The 27977-nt window shown below is 40.9% G+C and overlaps 1 protein-coding gene and 1 long non-coding RNA gene across 6 annotated transcripts; one reads left to right on the top strand and one right to left on the bottom strand.

Moving 5' to 3' along the window:
* The first annotated feature begins 46 nt into the window (after nt 1-46).
* LOC147602007 (uncharacterized) lies at nt 47-23999 on the top strand. 4 transcript variants are annotated; one of them, XR_015258699.1, is made up of 5 exons: nt 47-164; nt 10346-10548; nt 11296-11433; nt 21948-22014; nt 23638-23999. It is a non-coding gene; the product is annotated as an uncharacterized LOC147602007 (long non-coding RNA). The 4 variants fall into 4 exon arrangements; XR_015258698.1 differs by lacking the exon at nt 23638-23999 and having other exon boundaries at nt 21948-22046; XR_015258701.1 differs by lacking the exons at nt 21948-22014; nt 23638-23999 and adding an exon at nt 20675-20864.
* On the bottom strand, nt 20185-26812 carry YEATS4 (YEATS domain containing 4). Of its 2 annotated transcripts, XR_015258697.1 has the most exons (8): nt 26659-26812; nt 26327-26446; nt 25887-25953; nt 25691-25785; nt 24171-24263; nt 24006-24093; nt 21762-21986; nt 20185-20489 (listed from the first exon to the last, which is right to left on the bottom strand). XR_015258697.1 is itself a non-coding variant. In XM_086749131.1 (7 exons), exons 1-7 carry the CDS (start codon nt 26707-26709, stop codon nt 21817-21819), a joined length of 684 nt encoding a protein of 227 aa, XP_086605257.1. In that variant the 5' UTR covers nt 26710-26812; the 3' UTR covers nt 21413-21816. The 2 variants fall into 2 exon arrangements, 1 of the variants encoding a protein (XP_086605257.1); XM_086749131.1 differs by lacking the exon at nt 20185-20489 and having other exon boundaries at nt 21413-21986.
* Nucleotides 26813-27977: the final 1165 nt, after the last annotated feature.

Genomic DNA, 27977 nt, shown 5'->3' with positions numbered 1-27977 from the left:
GGAGCGGGGGGGGCGGGCGGCGGCCCTCTCAGCAGGCCCCGGCCCCGGCCCCGGCCCTGTCACCGGGCCCGGCCCGGCGAGGAAGCTGGCAAGTCAGCGGAGCGGTGTAGGGGACCGCTGTGAGGGAGGAGGCGGCCACGAAGCGGGTCTTACTGGTTTCTCAGGTAAAAAAAATAAATAAATAAATAAAATACAATCTGTAATTGCGCCCACAGCTTTGGAAAGGATTGGCTCAGTCGGTTTGGCGTGGTTTGGTTTGAATTTCTTGCCGTGCAGCCTCCGTCAGGTGTGCTGTACGCGATGCGGCAGCGCTGTTCCAGACCCGAGGTTGCGGTGTTTTCAGAACGTGCGCTACGAGCAGCTGAAAGCAGAGGCCGACAGTGTGGGTATTGAAAACAACGGTACAGCAGAAAGACGTGGGAACCAAGAATGAGGGAAGGTGCCACGCCTGCATCTTGTGCAGCTTTGTGGAAACACTCAGCGCTGCTGTTAGCCAGCGCAAAAAAAAACCACCTTGCATTTGCTCTTACGATAGCTACCCCTGCGTCCTCCTGTCTGCTGCCTGCTTACAGACAAGTCTTGGGCCAGAAGACCTTGTAATTTAAGTCTTCTGTAATCTTGAATGTATAATTAATGTCCCAACATACACACAAATCAAACGCATTGCTTGCAGTTAGAGCAGTCGGCAGCCTGCACGAAACTCAGCTTTGTCTTGGATCATGCTACGTGTGTTTCGCTCTTGTTGTCTGGCTTCCTTGGCCTTGCTCTGACTTCTGACCTCTCCACCTAACAATGCCTAGCACTGAGTTACTTCACAGAACTGGTCTGTCTATCTATCTTGCTTTCTCAGGGGTTGTGCAATTCGTGTTTTGACTGTGTTTCAGTTATCTAAAGTCTTTGGCAGGAAGAATGGAGAATCTTGCTGTGACAGTTGCTCACCTTTCTTCCCTTCCCTTGACAGTTACTGCTTTGTAGCAGAAGCAAATGGATGACAGTATCTCACTACCCAAATATTCATTTACTCTGTAGGTTATACGAGAGCTGGAGAAGCTGAAGTCCATACAGAGATTTTCTTCAGATGTCTATCCTAGAAGGGTGATAATATCTAGAAGGAAAGGGAGACAGGGAACACAAGTGTGGTTTAACGTTTGTACCATTGCAGCTGTTGGCTTCTGTGTGTGTGAGTCAGTGCTCAGAAAGCTGGATGGATAAAGCAGAGGGAATGGGATTTTCCTATAGCTGAGTCACATAATATGTGAAGTCACGTAACAAACTCTGTCATCTGACATATGCTGATATCCCATCAATGTAATGTATCTATGGGCTACAAAGCAATGATCTGCTCTTAAGACAAACATCTGCAGGATTCCTTGTGACCTTCAGGTTCTCTGTTATGCAGACTTGACTTACAGTCTGCTTGGCTTCAGTTGTTGATCTCAATCTATGAGTCCACATCCCACTAAGTGTCTGTACATTGCAATTTTTCCATAGACTTTCTTGGCAGCATCTGGATGAGCAAGAAATAAAGCCTCCGCATGTTTCTTCTGCTGGGTCAATTATTTATTTTTCTACTCCCTCTAGCTCTCACCATGCCTTCACGAGCTTGTGCGAATGGCTGCATGTAGGCTGTATGATGTCAGGATTTGTATTAAATCTGGATAGCATAGTGTCTCTTCGACAGTCAAGTTCAGTGTCTTCATCAAAGGTGAAGTGCTGGTTTTGTTCACCTGTCAAATTGGTCATCTTCACCGTTTACCTGAGTGTTATCTTACCCAGCTCACCCAGATTTACTGACAGACCAGTTGTGTACTTAGTACTGGAACTTTGCTCTGCTCAGTGGTTGTTAAGTATATCTTTCTCCGGGTGGTTTCTTGGCTTCTTAAGACCTTGCTGTGTCTCATTCCTGCTGGGAATTTCTGACTGGTCACATTGTTGTTCCTTTGCTTTCTCACTTCATAGGTCTTTTGGATTCATGACATATCGGTTGCTGGTCCTATCTACGATCATTTTTGTCATCCCAAACTGAGATTATTGCAGCTCCATCCAGATGCTGTACAAATTGCTCGTCTTTCGAAGACTGCGCAGCTGCTTGCAGACTTCTGCAAATTATGAACTTACATTGCTTTAAATCCTTTGATGGCATCTTCAGTTCTGTTAGATCTTCCTAAACTTTCTTTAGATCAGCTTTGAAGTCAGGCACCTCCTCTATTGTTTTACTATAGCTTTTTAAAAATGAGATGCTGCTGCCACCTTTAAAGCTTTTCCGTAAGTGGTTAGCTCATAGCTAAAATTTGTAGAATAATTATTTTAGTAGCTAAACATTTCAATTTGCTTGCTTGGGCATTTCATATATGGTCATATACAGTGGCTACTGGATGTGCTAAATGCATGGCTTTTCTGAGGCAACAAAAGTAATCACACATTTTCGTGTTCTCTGATTCGTAACTGGTTTACCCGATTAAATGTTAGCTTTAAAGGTGTTAGATTTTAGTACTATTTAGAATTAATTCCTTTATTAATAATGAAACTTTTACCCCAAATGAAAATTTTCAGTTAACAACTCCTTTTTATTTAAAAATTAGAAGATCATATAAATATTTTTTTAAGATTCCTAGTCTTTGAAGAGGAAATAAGATTGAACTGTGTCGGATATACTGTACCTTGTGTTTCCAGAAGTTCTCATTTCACTGCCCTAACGTATTTCGGTATCAGTTCATAGACCACTCTTGTTCCAGTTCCTGGATTCTTACAAGATGGTACCAACACTTTGTGGTGGCTTTTATCATGAAATTTGGACTCTACAGGTCAAGTGCTTTTGCCTGTGACCTATGTTGATTTAGGCAGCATTCAGTTCTGTAAGCAAGAGAGCAGTTCAGTCGCATACAACATTTTAACAGCAGATTCATCTGGTTAAGAAAGTGCTCCCTCATTTATCTGGTATTCTTTCTTAATACCCGTGCCTGACAAAGAAGGGACTCTTGGGGAATAGAATGCCAGATTCTGCATTATGTTTCTGCAGTTTCCTTTCATATGTTGTTCAGAGATTCACGGCAACAAAATTCTCAAGGGTATGAAGTGAAGGAGTTACATTTCTTCATCCCAAGAACTTTGGAACCTATCCCATTTCATGTACAGTTTGCCTCCTCATCACGAAGTCTTTTCTGATCAGTATGAGATGTGTCTACACAAGCGTGAAGGCTGGATGTATTTTTGGAGATGGGTACTGATTCAGATCCTTAATGTTTCAACTACAAATTCTACTCTTGAAGTAAACATAGGAGAGTAAACAGTTTCTCTTCAAAATATAACTGTAGCAACAGCCTCATGACAAATCATGGAACTTTGCAGTCACTTTGTTTTGTAATAAAGAAGGCCTTTGATATTGCTATAGGCACCACCTAACCCAGCTATAGGTGAGGGTTATATTACAAAAAATGTCTTTTGGGGTTTATGACTCAGCAGTGAAAGCATGTTGCTGGTTAAAATGTGGTACAGAAGCTCGCTTTCTCTGCTGTAAGAGTCTACCTAGAATGTAATTTTATTCTGACATCCCCTCCTTTCCAAAATGCATTTGACACTGTAACAAAAACTTATTTTCAAAAAAACCCCACACTTTCAGTCTATAATAACATTTCAGGAGCTGGAAAACAGATTTACAAAGGGAGAGAGTTGGACTTAAGTGTGCTAGATGAACAGAGAAACACCAGTCATGTCGCATTCTGCCTCCCCTTGTGTGGCGTGCTAAGTAGAATGACCCTTTATATATAAATGAAGAAGTTTTTGTTTTCACAATGAAACAAAGCCCTTGCGTACAGTAAGGGCTACACAGCATCCACATATGGCATGATCCTGCACTTCTTAAGAAAAAACACTGCCCTACTGAAGTTAATAGTATTTTTTAAAACTTTTTTTAGAAGCAAGAACAAGATTGAGCCAGTAATTTAAACCAGTAGTTTACTACTTCATTGAATGCCATCATCATTAGCTAAGTTGTCGACATTTCAGGTAAAAATGAAAAAAAATAAATTTCAGTCCAATGATAAATAAAGATGTCTTGCAGCTGGACATTTTAATTGACGTAGTGAAACTTTTCCTGAAATGACTGCTGGAATATGACAAGCCTTCTGCTCTTACCCCTGTGATATCCAGGGAAAAGTGGAGCAGACCTTGTGTATTCTTGTACAAATATACCACTGACATGGTTAAAGGATCCATGAGCTCTAAGTAATGTGCTGTGAAGGATACTTGTCACTGTGGCAGTTGGCTGGTAGACTTTTAAAGATAATACAATGAGTTGCAAGGATATAATTTTAGACTTAGATCTATTTTCTCTGACCTTATTTTAGACTGAGCTTGCTGTTTGAGACACGATGTATTTTACTCCTTGAGATACTATATATTTGGTCCCTTACCATTTGAATATTGAAAGCCTGGAAAGCGTCATTGCAAGTGAAGCTGCCTTTTGGTCCTCCCAAGTACATACACAAATTCGGTTCTCCTCACAAATCAATGTTCTGCTTAACCAAACTGAACTGTTTTCATTCCCCTGACAAAGGCTGCCACACGCGGTTCCTGTAACTTCTTGCTGGCTGTTTCCCAGGAGGAGCATCGATGTGTTGACTGTCGAATGTGCACATGGACGTTTCCAACTAGCCTGTGATAACCAAGTAAATCTAATTAAGAGCAAAAAAAGCTACAGTGTGTTGCAATAGCATTCGAGATCCGACTTCAGCTGACAAAAGCAAGGAAATGTCCTTACTTCATCCCTTTTTATTTCAGAGTTTCAGGGCCTCAGAACTGTGCACACTTGACTATGTACTGTGTACAAAACAGTGTTCAAAGAGCATTGTCACAATGTCAGACTTCTAAAAATCAGGTAACTTGTAGAACTAATTTTGACTCCCTTGTGGGCACAAAGTAGGATAGAATTAAGTAGCCTATCATACACCATTTTTCTGTTTTGCCCCTTCCTCCTTCAGGACACAGAATATATGCCTCTTACAGGAGAAAACAGCTGATGATTTTAAACATCTCTGTGCAGCGAGTGCCCTTTGCCTTATTTATTTATTAATTCAGTGAAAAACTACTTAGGCATTCTTAGGGCATTTGTCATTGTGTTAGTTGATACTCCATTAGCATTAGTGGAATTATTTCTGTATTTCCTTTACAAGAGAAGAAATACAGTTTCATTTTACTTAGAAGGGAGTGTGGATTAGGTCTACAGAAGGTCTTGATCCTGCAGTGCTTGGATCTGTGTCAGTTAACATTGAAGAACCTTGCTGCTGGGTGAAATCAATCACAACTAATTCTCTATCCAGGTTTTTCTATATGGTACGTGGTGGAAGCAAGTGGAGGAACAGGATCACATGGGTTCCACGCTGAACAAGAAGCTGGCTAAACTTTTCCCTGTGTAAGGCCAATGACATTTATGTGACTGAAGTCACAGTGGCTGGGGCTTAGTGCTAAAGAATCTTGTACGATGCTGAGCTTGTGTCTGTTGTGTCCCACGAGCAGGTATTACAATTGCTATTAGAAAACTGGCAGGTGGACTATGCCTTTGCCTCAGCCACTACTGTTCTAATTCCAGAATGTTAAGTTAGGTCCACGCTGCAAGTTCATAACCGTGACACTGACAAATAGTCCATTTTGCTAACACAGCTACATGGGAGGTGTTTCAATGCAGAGGCAAGAGTAGGCAGACAAGTACAGCTGCAAAACTTGCAAGTGTGTCTCTCAGCATCTCAAAACTGAGTTGGAAGGAGCTGCTTGCTCTACGTGGAGTTCACGTCAGTAAACTCTTTCATGTTAGATGCTTAAGGGAGCCCTTTGTACAGGACGTGAGCATTTAATCGGTAGGAGAAACCATCCTGGCGTTTTCCTATGGTTCCTTTTTCTGCAAAACTCTGCTTGTGGGGGACCTGGGTTTGATTTCATCCTCCATCTGTGAATATGTATATTAATATTTTTCTTCACTCAGGGTGTGCTATAACTGTCATGTGGTTATTACAGCTTCCTTAATCCCAGCCACTGAAATTGTTCAGCTGTGACTGTCTGGGCTGGACCTTTAAGAGTAGAATTGGCTTGCTGGGAAGTATATGCTAAAGAGGTCAGAGATGTTTTGGGAACTTGACTGAAATAAGAATTTATGGGATGTAGCTGGAAAGCTATGAGAATTTTGATGACAGTACTTTTAGATTCAAGGTTCGTAAGTGTTCATTTTCAGCATCCAAGTCCTCTCAGTGTAGTCACCAAGAGTTGTTTCAGGCCACACAAGCAAATCAGTGACAGAGAGCTGGGGTGAGGCTTCAGCATACAGACAAACACGTCAGACTATGGAAAAATCAACATGGGTTTTTGTAGATAGAGAAGCTTTGTCATAATTATGAAGTTCTTTGACGAACAACAAACTGATAAACCAGGGTGATACATTCATTGTAATGATTTCAAAAGAGCTTTTGGCAGAGTCTCTCACCAGTGCTGCTAAAGAATATTAGCTGTCATAGGTTAGGAAGGAAGCCTGTGTAGTGAATTAGTAACTAGCTGAAATAGAAGGGTTAATGGGGTAACAATAAATAGTCATTTTTTACACCGCGGGAGAGTTACAATTGAACTCCCACGGGGATTCATGCTGGGACCTGCACTAGTTAGCATACCCAGAAACGGTCTCAGAAAGAAAGTGAGTAAGGAAGCAGTACAGTTTGCTGCTGATGCAAAATCCTTTCCAGTAGTGGAATATGAAGCTGACAGCAAGGGATTGCAAAAGGATCTCATTCTGCTGAGCGGCATGGGTGTTAGAAGTTGAAATTCAGTCTTAATAAATGTAAGGTAATGCGTACAGGCAAAACTAATCTTAATTATATGTGCCTAGTGGTAAGTTCTGTATGTTAGTGCTGCAGGAGTTCTTAGAGTCTCTATAGGTAATTCTTTGGAGACTTAATTTCTAGCTGCAGGTCAAAAATACCAGGAGTTACTAAACAAGGAAGACAGAATGGAGCAGAAAATGTTGTGACATCTTTGTGTAGATCAGTGGTGTGGCCACATCTAGAGAACAGTATGAAGGTCTGGTTTCCTAGATCAGAAAGAAGGTAAAGGTAGAAAAGAATAATAAAACATAGAGAACGGTTTCTGTTTAAAACATAACTGCCAACACTTGAACTTTCCCATTTGAAAAAGACAAAAGTGACAATGCCTGGGTGACTGAGGGGAAGGTGATTGAATTATAGTAAGTGGTGGCTTGCGGAGAGAAGGTAGAGAGCTCTCATTAACTTTTTCTAGTAATTGAGTACATAGGAAAAAATGGACAGCAGGTTTAAACCAACCACAAGGTAGTCTTTTTTTCAGATGCTGCAGAACTAAAGTATGGAGCTCAGTGTTTCCAGAAATGTGAAAGCTGAAGCTATCATTACTTCCAAAAAGGGATTAAACTCAAGAGGGAAGCAGTGCATTGGCAGCTAGTAAATAGGATGGAGTACAGTGCCCTTTGGTTCAGGTGTTCCCTAACCGATGATTTACTGAAAACTCTGATTATATATCAAGAAGAACTGTGCTATACCTGAGCTGTTCTTTATACTGTCTTCCTGACTTTTCGGCCCTAGTCGTTAAGATCAGAAGCAAGTTAGGCATACCTGTGTAGTCTGATGCAGTATGGCCATTTGCAGCTAATACAGGAGAGAGACACCAAGATGGTCAGAGGGCTGAAGAATGGTATATTTTAGAAGACCGAGAGAACTGAGATTGTTCAGCCTTTAGAAGGCAGCTGAGGGAAGAGCTTACTTCTGTTGTTTGCATGGAAGGCCAGGCCAGATTCTTCTCAGATAGACTGAGAGGGAGTGGACACAAGTTGTAATACAGGAAATTCTGCTTAGATAGTTATTGATTAATTGATGGATTTTTACCCTGAAGGTGGTCAAATATTGGAACAAGTTGCCCAGAGAGGTTGTGCAACCTTCTTCCTGGAAGATACTCAGAGCTTGACTAGACATGGTCCTGAGCAGTCTGCTCTAACTGGCCCTGCTTTGAGCAGTAAGTGGTCCTAGGTGGCCTCCAGAGGCCCATTGCAACCTACGTGGTTCTGTCTTCTTAGGACAGGTTCTTACCGTGTGCTTTTGCCCTAAATATACGTTATTTCATATGGTATATTAATTGACAAAAGTGGGATATTTTTGGTCTTGGTTAGCTAATATATATTAAAACTCAGTGCAAGAACATGGTGGGGACAAGACTCTTCGGATTTTCCATAAAGAAAGCAAGAGTCAGCTATGGTACTTTCCGTCTAGTGGCTTGACAGTAGTAATTAAAATACTTTGTAAAAATACACCAAGAAGAGGAGTAGTGCAGCTGTAGCAGGATTCAGTAAACGGTACTGCTGTCCACTCAGACACTGAATGCTGCGGAAGAGTACCCCTAGCATAGCATGTGCTGCCATCTCACACAGTGTGATTGTGTAAGTGCGTCTTCTCTGCAGCTGGATCAAACCCATCTCCAGCAAGAAAGCCAGTAAAAAGATGTTTTTCTTCACCTTGATTTCTCTAACTAGGGTCAGTGCTTCTTGGTATTTGGGTTAAGATTTTTGAAATATAAGATAGTGCTGTTTGTGACTGACTGCTTCTGTTCAACAGCTGGCATACATGGCATGGACAAACAATTCAGACTACAAAAATACCCAAAACTGCCCATCACTGTTTTCTCCTTTAATAAGAACTTTTGTTTGTAAGATGTAGACTCTGCTACAGCTCAGCAGCTGAACAACAGTGTATTCACCAACAGTACTTATGGAATAAGCTGAGTCCTATAGTTTTAAAGAACAAATGCACTTGAACTTAATTACAGTCAGGCCTGAATAAAAATTAAAGAGTTTGCATGTCAGCTAGTCTATATGTGGGTAGAAAGGCAGTGAGGTTAAGATAATAGGCTCAAAATGTATTCTGAGAAAACATTTAAAACCACAGCAGGGTGTGATTGTATGCAAATAAGTATTTTCGCAATAGCAGATTAAACACCTTATGGAATTTGTATGGAAAACTGCATGCTTGTACATGATGCAAAGTATGATTAAGCACCAGTGTGTGGAGTTTTTGCCTTTGGTGAAAAATTGAGGCAGGTTTAAATCAATCAATGGTTTTCTCAGTCTTTTCACAGCGCATGTTGTAAGTTATGAATTGTGACTACTGGAGAGAAAATGTTAAAAATAACACTACTTTTTCCTTGGGCCTGCATCCTTACAAGAATATGTGCTGCTACGTTTTCCAGTCAGAAAAAGTGTTGCAGCAGCAGAAAGCCTGGCCATAGTATGGCAACTATAGGACCCGAGACAGTGAAAAAAGAAAACTGACAAATTGATGTAAACTTTTACTAGAACAGCTGTTACTGATATGTTGCCATCAGCTTGCAGAATATTTTTTATAAAACCTTCAAAGTATCTTTTTGATGCTTTTCATGAATGGATGGATTAATCATTACAGGTTCCAGGACTACATTTAAATAAACTTTTTTTTTCATGCTAAGAGACTGTTAAAATTACTCTGAGGGGATCCTGTGCCTGTAGGAGCAGCAGGTACCTTCACAAAAATGTATGGTTAGCAGTGGTGGAAAGACCTACATTGGCATGAGCAGATAATCGCTGCTCTAGTTGGTCATTTCCATAACTAAGGGACATTGTGGTTGGCAGAATGACTGAATTGTCTTTGGGAAATGGTCTTTAATGTCAAATTCTGATCTACATTACATACCAGAGTTATGTATCAGCCTTTCTGGAACTCCTTTCTCTAACACACAACTTACTGTGTCCTGTGCCATGAGAGATACCCTGGCTTTTTCAAGAAAGTTGCCTTTTGGTGCACTCACAAAGAGCGTTTAAAGGAACATTTAAAGTTGCAACCTGGATTTTTTCCCCTAGAAGTAATAGATCTGGCTTAGCAAAATCAGATACAATTGTGTTTATTTTGTCCAGTGTTTTTCCTTTCTGGAGTAGAAAAGATAAAATACATTACTTGATAGTGAGGTATATTGGACCCACAGTGACCTTGAGCAATTTCTCTGGGGTGTTATGCTACTTTGTGCAAGAAATAAAAGCTTCTCTGAAGAAAGCAAATTGTCATGTTGAAAAACAGTGAAACACACTCTCTTTCTATCTTCCCAAACAATTCTGCCAGCTCAGCAGTAAATCTGCAGAGGGAATCCAAGCTCACACTGCCAGGATTACTCTTCTTTCCTGCCTCTTAATCATAATTTGTTAGTGAAAGCAGTGGTCAGAGAAAGTGCTAGATCAACAGTTCTGAGCACTGGTACAGCAGACTTCGCTCTCCTTCATTCATGTGTCTTTGTCCTCTATACTCCAAAATCACAGCTAGAAGTGAATGGATAACTGGGTATCGTGATTTATGCAGACAGATGAAGATTGGAGGACTGTGAGAGATATCACCTACCCTTCTCTTGAGGGATCTCACCACTGCTTGGGGGAAGGCTCAACTTATGAAGCCGTTGCTGATCAGAGCCTGGCATTTTAAGAGAAGAAAAACATAAATAGCAGGAGTTTTTTAATTTCTCCCGGTATGTAAGGAGTGTGCTTCTTCAGGAAAGCGAGAACCTTCTTACCACGTAGGCAGAAATCACTAAATGAGGGTAACAGGCCATCCAAGGTGAGGAATCACTCCAGCCCTTGAAAAGGATTTTTTAAACTCAGAGCTGAGACAGCCAACATAAAAGTCTAACTTTGGGCCTGTTCCCTCAGAAGAGGCATAGAAGAAGAAAAGATGACATATGGCAAAGCAGAATTATTGGTAATGGAATATAAAGCTTCTTTTACAGTGCCTCATTTTGCAGCCTGAGTAGTATTTCTCACTTTTAGGACTGCCTAAATTCACACATAAAGCTAGTAGAAGCAAACTACATAATTGCTTGAAACAAGGGAAATAAAAGCAGACTTGTTAATTTAGTAGTATTTTAAGCAATAATTATTTTAAGCAGAAATAATTATATTTCTCTTCAATTATGTATAATAGCGTATATTTTAAGCCAAATCAGGGACAGAATCAGAATATATACCAGCATTGTTCTCTCACGCAGAAACAAGGATATGGGAGAGGATGAAGGATGGAGACCAAGGAAATCCTGCTCATGGAATTTTTCCCAAAGCAGTTTGATTCAGGTGGGAATATCTAACTCTACTATAGAGAGATATTTGTCCCAGTTGTGTTTGTTGTTCCGTACTGCCTGTTAGCAGGGGGAGAGAAAAATGATAGAACAGTTTTTGCTTTAATGAAGCATTTTTAAAAATCGCGTGTGTTTATATTGAAGAACCACAAGGAAATATGTTTTCAAGATGAAGTGAGAAAAGTTGAAGCTTATGAACTCTTGGCCAAGTTCATTCCACTGCTAAGAAAATGTCAACCCCCTCACAGAAGAGAGCTTCATTGTGACAGAAGAACCAAACTGGTAACTGTGGACCATAGTTCATCTTTGACAGTTTTTTCCTTCTCTGTCTGTCATACCCTTGGCCTTTCCTGAGATATTCAAATAGTCGCTCTTTGTGTTAGAACTCGGGGCAGGCTGTGTGTCTTGGTCTTATTTAAGATCCACTTGTCTCTGAAGTTGCCTCGGCTATCTGTTTGGGTTTACAGGCTTAGAGTAAGGCTTACAAGATGCTTAGAGTTTTTGTTCTTAAGTTTTCTTCCCAAGGCTACTTAGTTTTGTAACAAAACAACTGCATGCCCACTCCGCTTTGATTTGGGAATCAAAGCTTTTTTTTATACAAATGGGAGATTTTCAGAGAATTTTGACTCAAGTCTTATTTCCATATCTCATTTTTTAAAGCCTTAAGAACAATTTTCATGCAAGTGACTTCCAGGAATACTGATTTTTAAAAAGAAGCCTATTTTGTCAAAGATGGTGAAGCACATAGACAGCAGTTTCTTCACTTATCCGCTGTAGTCAGACTGAGTTGTGTTGCCACAGGATGAGAACTGTACTGAATGCTTCTTCAGTTCAAAGTGGTTGAAGAGTATAATTTCAGAGCTGAAAGACATTGCTTACAGCTCGAGTAAAGAACTGCAATTTATTGTACCACCCATCCTATATTGCCCATTTAGATTGAAGGCCTTCAGGCCTGGAACTCTGCCTGTGCATTTTGCATGTGCAGTATTCTCAGGATATGATATAAATAATAAATCAGCAGTGGAGGGAATAGCCCACTGGAGCAATCCACAACTAAGTGAACCTCTCAGATATTGTGGAACAAGGCCAGCATTACTTCAAAAACATTTTTTTTAAGACAAAGTCACTCAAATGCCCATATTAAAATCCCACTGAATTGCTTTGATCTTATCAGCTGCAGTATCTGTATGTTCATTTAATAGGCCTCTCATGCATTTTATCTTTATGCTTAATTTAAATATGAGAAGCAAACACATTTTATATAGTTGTTGTTCTCCAATTACTACAAAAGCTTCTTAGAATCTTTGATCGTGAGAATGATATTTCAAATGCAGTTCTGCTTCACAATTACAAAGCGTCTTTACTGAAGTTAGTCTGAATGCAGTTCTAGTCCAAGAGGAGTAAACCACAGTCAGTCCTCAAAAAACAGATACGCCTGCGGAGCAGTAAAGAGATCAGAAGGCACCCAAGTAACTGAGTTGATTTATTTGGTGGGGATGGGTTTTGGGCAGAAATTCCAACCAAAACTGTAGTGATAACAAGTGTCTGATACAGTGCATCAATGATTTAGCCTTAGATGCAGTTTACAAAATGTTACTATTATTAAAATACTGTAGATCAGCAAATTTCTTTTTTTTTTTTTGTATCAGGAACACTACAATAGAGGTTCAGCCACAGAATTTTGGGGTTTTTGGGGTATTTTTACACAGGACCACAGAGAGGTGACACAGGTGTAATGGCCACAAACCAAGTTCAAGGTGCTTGTGTGTGGACAGCTGTTAGATGATTACAAAATATATTCAGAGTTGTCACACAAAATATCTCTAGATTTAGACAAGGCTCTGAGGCTAGCACTCTGCAGTGTCAGATAAAGGTCTGGAAGTAACAGCAGCAGAAAAACAAGTTATACTTTGCTTGTTGTCTTATAGATCATTTCTCTTGAGTGCTCCTTGTTGAGTGGTGAGGGAAATGTAGCGTAGAACTGAGGAGAGAGATGGGACTTATAAAGGGCAAATGATACAAAATATGCTACAAGAAAATAATTTTACTGCAAAGTCAACAAGAGAGCATGCAGTAGCAATGGCGAGGTGACAAATTGAAAAAAGTTTGTTTAAATTTGCGCGTAGTTATCTATCAGACTTCTAAAAGCCTTAGCTTAATACTTGTAAAGGAATGCTGTAAAGTCTTAACTATCATGACATATAAAGTATTATTAAAGTGGCCCTTTTCTCAAGTGGCCCTTCTACTATGAAAATGTGGCTTCTTCATTTACTGCTTTATTGCCTTAATTCACCAGAGGTCTGGCTGAAACCCACTGACTTAACAAGGATTGATGATAAGTTTTATTTAGTGAAGAACTAAGCATTTCCAGCTCCAAATGCAGAGGCAAGGCACTTGCAAGCATTTAGTACCATATGGGGTCAGATTAGACTATGAACAAACTTTAATTAAATTTCCCTTTTCAGACAATGAAACCATGAGAGAAGTTTTACTGCTTTTCCGTTTCAAAATACATATACTGTGTCAGCCTGTTCCAAGAAAGTAGCACTGAAACTCATACAAATTAATTTAATCATCTTTACAGTAATGACTTTGTTTCTGCCTTTTAACCTTGAGGGGAAAAAATACTAGAAATAATTCACAGCCTTAGAAATGTATCTTCTCTCTCCTCAGCAAATGCGCAAGGACTAGGACTCTTTGCTTGTTTACTAATAAAAAGTAAGCAAAACTCAAAACACAGTGTTTTTTAAATTCAGCTAGAATGCATTAGCTATTTGAAATTGCAGACTCATGACTGTTAAATACTGTAGAATGAATCTAGGAGAAAACAGGACTACCAGACTGATCGGTGATGAGATGCTCAAAGAGTACAAAGTGCTGCCCGAGAGGAACGGATACACGCTGACTTGCAGGCCTGGCGGCTGTGTGCATACCAAATCAGTTTTGCACTCTGACGTTGCGCACAACGTTCTGTCGGTGATCTGGGGCAATGCCCTTGTTCATCTAACACTGCAGTTCCTGGCTGCTGCTGGTAAGGACTCAAAAAGGAAAATTCAGAGCAACCACAAAGCTTTGCAAAGCAGCAGATGCTTTGATCATTTCCAAACTTTATGTAGGAGGGTGGTGAAGGCCAGTCTGTCTAGTTTAATAGCCTGTCCTGTGTCTTGCGTCGCCGTACAAGTGTGCCTAACCTGTAGCAAGTAGGAAAAAAATCAGTTCCATTTTGTGCAGTATATACGTTTCTTCTACAATCACTAAAAAGGCTTGTAACTTCTGAAGGTAATAGGAAACTAATTCCATCTAATTGAGAAGTGTTCATTTACTAAGAATCTAACCCTTTTCTGAGATGGTGGCTTTATTAAACTCAAGAAATGCACTCAATTTGTTTTCTCCAATGCCCTAATTACCAAGTGAGGTTGTAGTTTTCCTTTGCCTGTTCCCTGTCCAGTCCTAGGGAAGTCTTGCAGAGCTGACTGTCTGCAGCTCACTGCGAGATGCAGATTCAGTCTTCCTCAGAAGTATTTAGCTTATGGAGTACATGCTTTAACTACTACATAGACTTCCATACAGAAACCAGGAAATGGCACCAGAAGTTACCCGCAAGCCCCTCAAACCTAGCTTTTCCAGATTGTCTGTATTACCTGCTTAGAGTTCAGATGGCTTAGGACCTGGATGGAGCTTTCGGTGGGACATAGTTATCAGGCCTGTGATTATAACAAAAATGACAAACAAAAATGAAAACAGAAATGAGTACTGCATCCAGTTCTGGAGCCCCCAACGTAAGGACATGGACCAGTTGGAGAGGGTCCAGAGGAGAGCTGCAGCACCTCTCCTGTGAAGACAGGCTGAGAGAGTTGGGGTTGTTCAGCCTGGAGAAGAGAAGGCTCTGGGGAGACCTTATAGCAACCTTCAAGTACCTAAAGGGGGCTTACAGGAAGGATGGGGAGAGACTGTTCAGTAGGGCCTGTCGTGACAGAATGAGGGGTAATGGTTTCAAAATAGAGGGAGATAGATTTAGATTGGATATTAGGAAAAAATTTTTTACACTGAGGGTTGTAGAACACTGGAACAGGTTGCCCAAAGAGGTGGTGGAAGCCCCATCTCTGGAAACGTTCAAGGCCAGGTTGGACGGGGCTCTGAGCAACCTGATCTGGTTGGAGATGTCCCTGCTCCTTGCAGGGGGGTTGGACTAGATGGCCTTTAAAGGTCCCTTCCAACCCAAACCATTCTATGATTCTATGACTTGGATTCATTCTTGGCTTTAATAGACATGGACAGGAAAAAGGAGCCACACGCTGGCCCTGCAGCGTTCACCAGACAACATGGAACAGCAGAGTGCTGCAGCACTATTCATTCTCCAGATTTTAAGTCCAAAAGCTGTCACCTTTGTTACATGCAGAGAGGCATAAACTTTGTTGGTTTTGCCAATTCTTAACACCTGTATTTACTCAATGTGCTAATGCTTAAAGATGCAAGCTTAGAAACGATTCTTTAACTGTGACGTGTTTTCAAATGTTTTGTTTGGAGTCATTAAACTGAGGTGCAGTTTTGACTGATCAATTCAGCGCGTGAAGAAGACCTTTCTTAGCCATATGTCTTGTTTCTTGATCCTATGAATAAAGATACCGGAATGTTTCACTGGGAAACTTAGAAGCATATTCCACCATGCATTTTAATAACATTCTAGGTCAGAGGTTAAATGAAATACGTGATTTGAAATAAAACTGAATTGTAGAGTGTGAAAAAATGTGAGATTTACCAGACATTGCAGAATTAGACATTGATGAAAAAAGCTACAGATCACTTCAGGTGAAAGTATTCACAAAGCAGAAGCGAGATTAGATGAAATTTGTTTCTGTTCTAAACTACAGAATTCTCCACAGCTGTGGGAATAAGAAGTGCCAGCCACTTAACACATGAACATCTTTTACAGTACAGTAATTATCAGGGAGGGAGTAGGACAAATACTGCATATTCCAATGCTAATGAGTTCTTTTTATGGCCTAATCACTGGCATTCAAGAGGTTTTTTTCTATGAAAATTGAAATGTAAATTTTAATTTTGGATGTGTATTAGCTATTTGCATAGGCAAGATTTCACTAGAAACTTGCATGATTTCATGTTCTAGCTTAAAACATTTTAAAATGCAAATAGTATAACTGTATCAAAAATGACTGTTCAGATAAATCCCAACTAATTATATCACAATGCATATATAACAAGAATTTATCATTATTGCTATTCTTTTTTACCATCCTAATTCTCTCTTCTTCCCCTTACTTAACTTAAGCTGTTCTTCCCTACTATATTAAGGAAAATTAGATGTTTTGACGCACTTGGACGCCAAAGGTTCATTCATAGTATTCATTAAGCAGTAAGTAGTCAAAGAAGCTTATTAACTCTATTAACATTAAATTTAGAAAAGTAATTGCTTTTACTTGTGGAAAATCCTGCCATTTTGCACCTGCAGTTGAGTGGAAGCAAAGTATGCAGTCCAGTAGAGTACCTAGTTATGTTTTGTTTGTTCATATGCTCGCACAATCTTGGCCTGAAAAAGGAAAAAAATCCCTAAAAACAACCCCAGAGAAAGCTGCTTCCTTTGTCAAATGAACAAAAATTGCAAACAAACATTCACACTTTTTTTTTTTTTTTTTGCTCTACTGGCACGCACATTTGATTTGCTCACAAGGCTGCTGAACAATTTCATAACATGCAAGAGGTAATTTGGTCATCTCTGTAGAAGCAAGTACAAGTTGTCTAATCAGATGATCAAGTCTCAAAGCAAATGAGATCAACCAAAGGTATCACACATCTGCCAAAACCTAGTAATTGAAAGGCTGTTGAGACTGGGTAATATTTTGGACATACCTGCCACCTGGTGTTTGGAAAACAACCTTATGTCTGAAAGCAACTTGAAATGCTCTTAAATGTGTATTCCTGTTTAGAAGCAACCAAACACTGATGTATTTACAGATTAAATGCATAAGTAGCAAAAATACCTTTAGGTTGGTGTTATTGCCAGCATCTGTCTAGAAAGAAAAGGAACAGGGTAACTTAATGTTCCTTCCAATCCCATCTCTACTAACCACAAAATTTCACAAGTCTTTGAATTAAGTGTATTTACACATCTCTGGTCAGATAGTGGCACTTTTGACGAGAAACTTCACAGTCTGACTGTAAACTACAGCGTGCCAAACTCAAAGGTAAAGGAAAGAAGTAAGGCATATGAGTTGGAGCTAGGTAAAAAAGGGACTAGCAATAAATAATACTGGATAGTAAGTGAGTAGGCAGTCAGTGTCTGAAATTTTTGTGATAACTGTTAATCTGTCTTGGCTAAAATACTTAAACCCACCAAGTCTTTATAGTGGAAGGGGCAATGACAGTAACTACCAGTTTTTGCATGTTTGAAGTAAACATTCCTCATCATTGGTAAAATTGGTAACTGTAAGCATATAACCTGAGATAAACCATGTTTTATTTCCTTTGCAAAGCAAATTTAAATATATCTGTGTTTCACAGTTATAATTCAGGATGAAATCACAGTCTAAAGTCAGTCTCAGCAATATAAACAGCTGGCATTTAAGTTAGCACCCCTGGCAAACACAAACTGTAACTATTTGTCTGGAATCACATCTTCGCAGGGCTGCCAAAAATAAAGCACAGTGTAGTGTCTGGGTTTTTCTTTTCCTTCAAGGCAGTTGAAGGTCAAATGCAACTGTGTCCCTAGGTGCCCCACTCTATTTCAGTCCTAGTAACTTCGAAAATGATACGCACTGGAAGGTCAACACGATATTGTGCATTTACTGTGTACACATGCTATCTCAGGTGCTTGCATCAACAACTCTTTTAACAGCCGAACACATAGGTCCAAATGTAACCTATCTATTAGTTGAGAACCACGCAGTTGCATGTGGAGAAGGTACTTACAGGTTTACTTGTCAGATGCAGGAGGTTGGTTTTCTTCACATTTATTTTCAAGCCAAAAATTCTAAACCACTTAATTCTCGTGAACTTTTTCCAGAATTTAATTACTGCCTAATACAGGGCTCAATTGCTTTCTCAACATTGGAAGAAAGTATTTTTTAATGAAAATACAGAACATAATAAGGAACTTTGTAAAGCAGAAGATATTCCTATTTTCTATCAACAGTAACTGCTCAGCACAGACTATTTTCTTGCCTTAGTGTTAATGGGGGAACCTAACAACTCCTGTATGGTCTTTACAGAGAGCACAAAGGAGTGGAAAAAAATGCACAAAAAGTTGAAAGAAAAACTGAGGGGAAGAAAAACCCACTAACCACGAACAAAAATTACATCACTGGTCTAGCATGTTGATGGCTACCAACAGGGGAGCCTGGATCATTGCTTCTGTGAAGTTGAATACGCGGCTGATTATTGTACGTTACTAAAAATGTAAGCAAAAAGAATACTTTAGGCTCTTACAAAAACCTTTGGATTCAAAAGATGCCACTCCATTCTTTTTTGGTCTGTTCAAGCCTGGTGCAGCGGCTCTGTTCTTATTAGTCACAGCTCTTGCAGAACATATTTAATGTTCCATCTGAGTTACTCTACATTACATTAGTATTATTTTAACTGACAAGTAGGAAGATAATAATGTTGCATACAACCTAGTATCACCAAAACTGTGCTTTCTGTTCCCATTTTTGTTTGAGCATTCACAAATGGACTTAAAAAAAAACCCACAACCTTCTCAGGAAACAGAATAAATCTGCAAGAAGCTAAAAGAATATACTTGGAAGGACTCAATTCGTACTAACCCTGTTACATTTTTCCTTTAAAGTCTGCTACTGATGATCATAAAAAACAAGAAAGCAGCCAAATAAACATTTTGAATAATAAGGTATCATAAAATAATTTTTTTTAACTTTTTAATGTAAAGTGTCCTTTCAGCTTTCAACTGTGTAATATCACCCATGCAAGTCTTATTTTTAATGCACAGCTCTGAAAATTGTACATTCTGCTGTACTCAGATTGCTTAGCACGTTATTCTTCAGCTACTGCTTAAAAGAAAATGGGCTACTGAATCAATAAACCAAACCAGATAGAATCATAGAATGGTTTGGGTTGGAAGGGACCTTTAAAGGCCATCTAGTCAAACCCCCCTGCAAGGAGCAGGGACATCTCCAACCAGATCAGGTTGCTCAGAACCCCGTCAAACCTTGCCTTGAACGTTTCCAGGGATGGGGCATCCACCACCTCTCTGGGCAACCTGATCCAGTGTTCTACAACCCTCAGTGTGAAACATTTTGTCCTTATGTGCAGTCTGAATCTGCCTCCTTCTAATTTAAAACCATTACCCCTCATCCTATCACAACAGGCCCTGCTGAAGAGTTTCTCCCCATCTTTCTTGTAGGCCCCCTTTAGGTACTGGAAGGCCACTCTAAGGTCTCTCCAGAGCCTTCTCTTCTCCGGGCTAAACAGTCCCAACTCTCTCAGCCTGTCCTCATAGGAGAGGTGCTCCAGCCCTCTGATCATCTTTGCAGCCCTCCTCTGGACTTGCTCTAACAGGTCTACATCCCTCTTACACTGGGGACTCCTGAGCTGGACACAGTACTCAGGTGGGATCTCATGAGAGCAGAGCAGAGGGGCAGAATCACCTCCCTTGACCTGCTGGCCATGCTTCTTTTGATGCAGCCCAGGATGTGGTTGGCTCTCTGGGCTACAAGCGCACATCGCCGGCTCATGTTGAGCTTCTCACCCACCATCACTCCCAAGTCCTTCTCCTCAGGGCTGCTCTTGATCCATTCTCCGCCCAGCCTGTACTTGTGCCTGGGATTGCTTCAATCCATGTGCAGGACCTTGCACTTGGCCTCGTTGAACTTATGAGGTTTGCATGGGCCCACCTCTCCAGCTTGTCAAGGTCCCTCTGGATGGTATCCCTTCCCTCCAGTGTGTTGACCACACCACCCAGGTAGCCAGAAAAATCTGGATAGCCTGCAGTGCTAGGAAGCATCTGTATGAACACCACTGGTACAAACTATTCCTCAAATACAATACCATAAACTAAATACGCCAAGTTTTAACATTTATTTTTTCTCAATGAAAAACTTAAGTCTACATACTGAGTGTTGAAACTGTTTCAGTTCTGAATCTTTACCAAGCCATGGTAAAAGCAAATCATCAATTGTTTCAAATATGAAATAATGAGTGCTTTGTTCTCAAAGCATTGGTTATATTGTTTCCTATGGGAGAGGGGATGTGGGATGTTTGATTCTGTATGGCAGTTTGCTGCAACACTGTATCTTGAAGCAGTAGAAAAGAAGCCCAAGCCTTTTCAAAACTTGAGGTAGCACCATCTCTATCAGGCTCTTTTACCTCTACAAAAGAAAAAAAAAAAAAAAACGTTACATGCAAATAATCATGTACTGTTTTTTTCAGGAGGAACACTTGCTAGTTACTCAATAATGTGTTTTGGGTTCTTGTGACCAGGTTTTGGTAGTAGGGGGGGCCATACGGGTGCCTTCCATGAGAAGCTGACAGAAGCTTCCCCCATGTCCAACAGAGCCAATGCCAGCCAGCTCCAAGACAGACCAAGCACTGGCCAAGGCTGAGCCCATCAGCAACAGTGGTAGCGCCTCTGTGATAATACATTTAAGAAGGGAAAAAACTTCTGGGAAAGCAGCAGCAGAGAGAGGAGGGAGAACGTGTAAGAGGAACAACTCTGCAGATGCCAAGGTCAGTGAAGAAGGAAGGGGAGGAGGTGCTCCAGGTGCTGGCGTAGAGATCCACCTGCAGCCTGTGGAGGGCCCCACACTGGAGCAGGCAGATGACTGAAGGAGGCTGTGACCACCCCTGGGGACCCACGCTGGAGAAGTTCATGATGAACTGCAGCCCCTGGGAAGGTCTCATGCTGGAGCAGTTTGTGGAGGACTATCTGCCATGGGAGAGACCCCACACTGGAGCAGGGGAAGAGTGTGAGGAGGAAGGAGCGTCAGAGACGTGTGATGAACTGACCGCAGCACAGTACGGATATTAAGCAAACTTCTACAAAACTTGTGTAATCGATGCATTTATATCTGTTAAGAGTGTCTAGCCCCACATCTGCTTTATCTGTACATATGCAGGTTATTTAAATTCCTCTTTTCAGAAAGTTTTTTCGCTGTGCTGGTAACAGACAGACATGCAGAAATTGCTGTAACCAGACTTCAGCAACTTGCATACCATGTTTCAACCTTTGCCTTAAATCAGGGTATGCTATTTACAGTTGTTCTTGAAGCCTACGACTGAACAGACAAAAAAATATAAAAAGTCGCATATTTTATTTCCAGCTTTAAAGATGCAATCAGTAGAAAAAACAAGTAAAAAAAGCAAGCACCAGTATTTCGTAAAATCACATTGAACTAACACAAGACTCAATACAAAGTTTTCCTATACAACTCAAATGGAGTTTAAAAAAAAAAAAAAAAAAAAGTCGTCTGGTCTCCAAGGCCCCTTCTACTTGAAATAAATCGTTAAGTACCCATAGATTTTTAACTATAAACCAAGGATACATTCTTTCTTTTTTCTTCCATTTATGAAGTAAATTGCTACATACTTCAATCATTTGCAAGCGAAGTTCACATAGTTACAGAATTGAAGGGAACACATACAATTCCATGACTGAAGTCCTCCCGTTCTCAGTATAGGCTTCTTGTCAAGTCATCGTCACATATCTTTAGACTGATCATCTTCTTCAAGTTTTCTGATTTCATTCTTTAAACAGTTGATAGTTTCACGACTTGCTTTTAGTCTTTCTTTAAGCTCAGCAATTTCAAAACTAGTTTTCTTTTTGGCAGCTTCCAGCTTTTCCCTGGTTTTCACTTCAAGATCTGCAACTGTGGGTGATAGAGAAAAATAAATATTGTAAGTACCAAAGTTCTACTTTTTTTTTTTTTTAATTGCAACAGTAATTTGGATGGTGTGTGTCCTGAAAAAAAAATCCGTTACTGTTAGCCTTAGAGATTCAATGATTATATGGTATGCAGATAAAAACCTGGAATTTAAAAAAATAAAATTAAAGAAATAAAAAAGAAAGCTTGTTTTGTGGCTTCATTCAGCCCAACAGTTTTGTGGATGGAGTTATATAATTCACTAAATAATTTTCCAGAGTTTTTTAAAGATTAAGTAGGAAAAAAAAGACATGACATGGTGACAGCAAATAAATGGGAGATTACAGAGAATTACAAATAATTTATATGTGGTGGCCAGTGACAGCACACGAGACCACGGGCACAAACTGAAACGCAGGAGGTTCCCTCTGAACATCAGGAAACTTTTTTTACTGTGAAGGTGACTGAGTGCTGGCACAGGTTGCCCAGAGAGGTTGTGGAGTCTCCATCCTTGGAGACATCTAAAAGCTGTCTGGACATGGTCCTGAGCAACCAGCTGTAGGTGGCCCTGCTTGGGCAGGGTATTGGACAAGGTGACCTCCAGAGATGCCTTCACACCTCAAACATTCTGCGGTTCCTTTTCCATCTACTGTAACCACTTTCTACTCACCATCTCACTGGAATATAATTCTGTGTATCTAAAAGATTTAGTGGTGCTGCCTTTGCTTTTATGAATATCTGACATTAGGAAATTTCAATCTGGTTTATTGAGATGTCCTAATTTTTTTTATTTATTTATTTGTTCATGCACAAGTTTTTGGACAAAGCTGGTAAAGCCAATGAATCTGTGGAGGCCATGGATATCCCTTCACATCCCATACATTACCTAATTGTGGGCAGTAGCAAAAAAAAAAAAAAAAAAAAAAAAAAAAAATTCCTTTTTATCTGTTTCAGGAGAAACATCCAGGAACTTTAAGTGAGAGAAGTTTAAATTTGGACAAGACTTTTGTATGACTTAAATTATTAAACATTTTCTACATGTAAACCATAACAACATGCAGTGTAACAAATTCCACCTCAAGACTGGCTAAACTGAGGTAGAAAATACAAGTAGCTCAACATGTCCACACACCTGAACAGACATAAGGCAAACTGGAACCCTAACTTTGCATAGCTTCAGACTCATAACCACTCTTGGCTCTAGGTATTCACTGTCAGGGGAACATGCAGGTAACCCAAAGGCCAGGTGAGCCAGACTACGATGGCATTAAGAGTTTGTAACTAACAAGGCAGGATTTGAGCTCAGTAAATATTACACTGGCTTTCTAAGAGTAGAAGATAAGAAATGAAATTCAGAAGATCAGATAAGAAACCGTCACTAAATGCGTTATATTTTAGGAATCAATGTATTTTCATTTCATTTAATTCCCTTAATGTTCTGGCTTATATTTACAGACGGATTAGGTAAGGACACAAAGAACATGAAGCTACACTGAAGAATTATGTTATGAAATGTCCCACAGTTAAAGAATTAGACAGAAGGGAAGACAGGAAGAGCTTTCAGACACCACTCTTCATCCCAAAGGGTTGCTGCTTTGACTAAAACGGTACTAACTGTCCTGTATTTCAGTACTTAAAGCGTGATCTTTGCTTGCAGCTAACATCCTGAGGAGCTGAACAGAACTACATCACAAATACAGCGGCCTTAATTTATTCTGTTTCAACTCATTTCAAAGATGCTAAACTAGGCGTAGATCATGCCGTCACTCTTCATACTGAGTTAGTCATAATTCTTTCCTTTTCAGCAGGCATACATAAAATCTTAAATTTTTTCAAAAAAGTATTAGAATTTTTGCAAAAGTTGAAGCTAATTTAATGAAAAAAATATAACTTTTTAGCAGCATCCAAATCCATTGTGCTGCTACAGCCCAGGAAAAAAAAAAAAAAACAAAAAAAACCCAACACTAAAAGCAAAACCAACTACTGTTTATTTCTAAAATTAAAATATTCTAATTTTCAACTTACACTCTGTTTCGTGCTTATAAGCACCCAGCGTTAGTTGGCGAGATGTTGTTAACAGCTGCTGCATCATTGCAGTAGGATCTTGAAATATCTAACGAAGGAGAAAAATACATGGTATCACTAGGACTCTTCAAAATAAAATGAGGATTACATTAAAAATTTCCATACCATTTCATCATAGAATTCAGAAACTACAGTTTTCTTTCCCAGGATGGCATTGGTATCAGACTGAAAAAGCTTCAGCAAGTGATACAACGTTACCTACACAAAGACAGAATGTTATTAGCTTGACAATTGTAGGGAAATACAAATCTTATTCTAGATATCAACAAGCAGTATTTGTTCTTACTGAACAATTGTATAGGATTTCAAAATCTTTTAGAAATACAAAAATGAATGTCGTAACTTCAGCAGAATTACTTAATAATATTCAGTGTATAACACGCCAACTATCCAAAGGCTTCTTGATACTCTAAATATGTCTGGGCAAGCGGTTTAGGATTAGTGTGTAAAACTACTAAGGCGCCTTCTCATAAATATTTCCAAACAGACGATTTAGTTCAAGCCGACTTTTGACAATTAATCAGTCAGAAAGTGCTTTCTGTGACCTTATCATCCTTTCCTGTGAAGGAAAAACACCAGGGAGGGGCCGAGAATAGCTTTTCACTGAATTTCTCTTTGCGGAATTACTCTGCCATGACTGCACTGCAAATGGCAGGAGCTGGAGAGGAAGGGAAGCCCTCTGTCCAGCCCTGAGGAACTGCTAGCCACTTCAACCACAACCTGGGAAGAGGACACAGAGTCCACAGTCCTTCCCTTCCACCAGCAGGACCAGGAATGGCCGTGGAAGGGAGCAATACCTTACTCCGGTTGCTACTTCCTGGAAAGGAAAGAACATGGCAGGCACGGCAACAGCCTTCCAAGAACAGCCGCAAAGAAAGGAAAAAACAGCCAACCGACTTTAAGGACAGCTTGGCCAAGCTGTGAACAGAATTAATATGACAAGTCAGGATGCCAGTGAGCACAGTGGCACAGGAAGCCCTTTCTAGTCCAGTATCAATTTTCACATATTCAAGAAAAAACATAAATTTCAGTTCTCCCCTCATTTGGCTAAAATATGGCTAAAGCAAAAGGATCGCTGCAGTTCATGGGACAGAAGGAGCTCTAGTTTTTCCAGAAATAAAGATCCTCTTAGCTTAAAATACAGTAATCGAGTTTCCTACCTAAACCTGGATAAACAAACCTGCAAGACATTTCTAAAACAAAGGACGGGAAGAATGGAATTCATTCCAATGCTTTACTCAACTAGAGAAGTGTCTTAACCTGGTTTTCTTAGGAAAGAGACTAATTCTAGCATAATAACTTTGCTGCTTTTTGACTGATTTTGTCCAAATCTGATAGATTAAAAAATAAATAATAATAATAATTCCTAGAACTAGAAAGTTACATGGAACAAATCTTCAGTATGTGCTAGTAAACGTCAGAGAAGCTGAGCACAGAAAAAACCGTCATGAATGCCAGTAGTAAAACACAGAAACAGGAAAACGTGGCCAACTGTTGAATAAATTTCCTACAAGAACGGGCTCTATTACTTCCACGGCTGACGGGATTTATTTCCACTAGCAATATCCTACAGCACAGCTTGATGCCACCATAATTAAGTGTTGTTAAAAGTTCGGTGTACTTACAGGTCTTTCATTTGGATCAATGAAAAATATCTTAATGATTATTTCAAATTCACCCCAGCCTGTTTCGGTGATTTCATAAGGTGGTTTGGTAACAACTGCAGCAGGAGACACAGAAGCGTTAATACGAGTAATAAAGCCCCAGTGGGACTAATCAAAATCCCAGTTCTGGGAACAAACGCCCAGATGCAAAACTCACCTCTTAAAGGATTACCATAGCTTTCATGCAACTTGAATTGAATTTTTTTCACGTAGGCAGACATATCCTGAAATAGAAACATCGTTACTTCCGATTATTCACACAGCACACCAAATTACTGTTTATTCATCCATCCCAAACGGCTGTCATTTCTTCTGACATAGCTCCCTTCACAAACAGTAGGAAAGCATGATGGTAAATCCAAAAATTAGTCCTGCCACATAGGTCTGTCGCTATTCTGTCCCCAAAAATGGTCTCCAGTTTTCCCCAACCTGAAAGATTGCTCCAAAAACACGAAAGGAAACATGCGGTCCCTCGCTTTTTCGTTTTTGGAAACCCACCGGCCTTCTGCCCTTTCCTCAAACGTCAGCTTTTAAAAATCCTTCCCCTCACACAACACGGGCGGGAATGTCTTCCCACGACTTTTCCACCTTTCTCACCTCGTTTCTGTAAGGCTTGACGTAAACCGTCCACTGGTGAGTGTGTCCATCCTCTTCCCTTTTCTTCCCAAAATACCGCGCGACGTTTCCATACACGATCGGCTTCACGATGGTAACGCCCTTAAAAAATAATAATAATTAAAAAAAAAAAAAAAAAATGACACGTTGTTGTGAAAGGCGTGTGCGGAGTCGCCGCCTGTAGCCCGCATTGAGCCGGTGCCTGCGGAAGCCCCGCGGAGCAACCCCCGCTCCCCGCCGTGGCCAGGGCTCCTCCCGCCCGCCCGGCCGGGCCGCCCCCGGGGCCGGGCCTCCCGCCGCCACCGGGTCCACACCTTCACCCTTCCCCCGGAGTCAGGCCCGAACTCAGCCATTCTCTTGAACATATTGCCCCGGGGCGGGAGGGAGAGGGGGCCGCCACCCGCGCTCAGCTCCTGCGCCGCGGCCGCCCGGCCCCGCCAGGCCCCGCCGCCGCCTTGAGGTTGGGCCCCGCCCCGCAACCGCCATCCTACGCGGCTTCCGGCGGCGGCGACGCGCTGGCGTCACGGCGGCGCGGGGGGGCGGGCTCTGAGGCGGGGGAGCCTGGCCGGGCCCGGGCGGTGTGAGGCGTCTGGTCCCCTCCGTGGTTTTGGGAACGCGGCAGGTGCCGCAGCTGTGCGACCCGTCCTCCTCCACGCTGTGTGTTGAAATGTAACGTGTGTGCGAAGGGCTGCTGCAGCCCTCCGTGTGCAGGCCACGGGTGCTGTTCTGTCTGCCCCCAGCAGTGCTTGAAAAAGGAAACCGGGAATTAACGTCCATATTTTTTCTTCTTCTCATATTTTTACTTCCATAGCCTCCAAATGCACCCTCAGCTAGCCTGTGTCGGTGTTCACCGGTTTTCTTAGGTGGCGTTCCCCAGGGCGCCCGGTTAGGTGGGACAGCCGGCACGGAGCAGCCCCAGCGAGGGTACGGTGTGTGCTGATGCAACAGACATCGTGGGAGGGAAAAAGTGTATAAAACACACACACACACACACAAAAAAGGAGAAAAAGGAAAGTGGCAAGCATGCTAAAACTTGGACAGCCACTCTGAACTTCAAAATGTTCAGTCCATGGGGTGACTGCTCCAGAAGTCTTTGTGTGGCTGTAGAATATACAGGATCATAGATTCATAGAATAGTTTGGGTTGGGAGGGACCTTCAAAGGTCATCCAGTCCAACCCCCCTGCAAGGAACAGGGACATCTCCAACCCGATCAGGTTGCTCAGAGCCTCGTCCAACCTGGCCTTGAATGTTTCCAGGGATGGGGCATCCACCACCTCTCCAGGCAACCCATTCCAAGACATCATCCTGTTGTCTTCTAGACAACAAGAACCAAAAGGCTGAGATGTGGCCGTTTCTGTGTTCTTCTCTTCCTATTTTCTAAGGAAAAGCAAAGAACTGTCCTCTGGCAGCTTTCAATTGACAGAGTACAAGCAGAATAAATCCAGTGAAGCAAGTCCACAAATTATGCAAAATAAACTGGCTGCAAGAAGATGCTGTATTTCATGCATTAATCTTTGGAAGGCAAACTTAAAATGCAGAATGAGGCTACTAGGGTGACAACAAACTAGTTTCTGCAACCATTTTAAGGTTAATCTGCAACTATGCTCCTTTGTCCATGGGTAAATAACTGCG

The sequence above is a fragment of the Chlamydotis macqueenii genome, chromosome 1 (assembly GCF_036417535.1).
Source record: "Chlamydotis macqueenii isolate bChlMac1 chromosome 1, bChlMac1.mat, whole genome shotgun sequence".
Taxonomy (NCBI): domain Eukaryota; kingdom Metazoa; phylum Chordata; class Aves; order Otidiformes; family Otididae; genus Chlamydotis; species Chlamydotis macqueenii.
This window is presented reverse-complemented; position numbering and strand designations above follow the sequence as displayed.

Excerpts from the sequence above, each read along its gene's own strand:
- YEATS4 (XM_086749131.1), bottom strand. The coding sequence starts at position 26,709 with ATGTTCAAGAGAATGGCTGAGTTCGGGCCTGACTCCGGGGGAAGGGTG. Across the intron at positions 26,447-26,658 it reads ACTCCGGGGGAAGGGTGAAG|GGCGTTACCATCGTGAAGCC; the intron begins GTGTGGACCCGG and ends TTATTTTTTAAG. Across the intron at positions 25,954-26,326 it reads TCAAGCCTTACAGAAACGAG|GATATGTCTGCCTACGTGAA; the intron begins GTGAGAAAGGTG and ends TTTCTATTTCAG.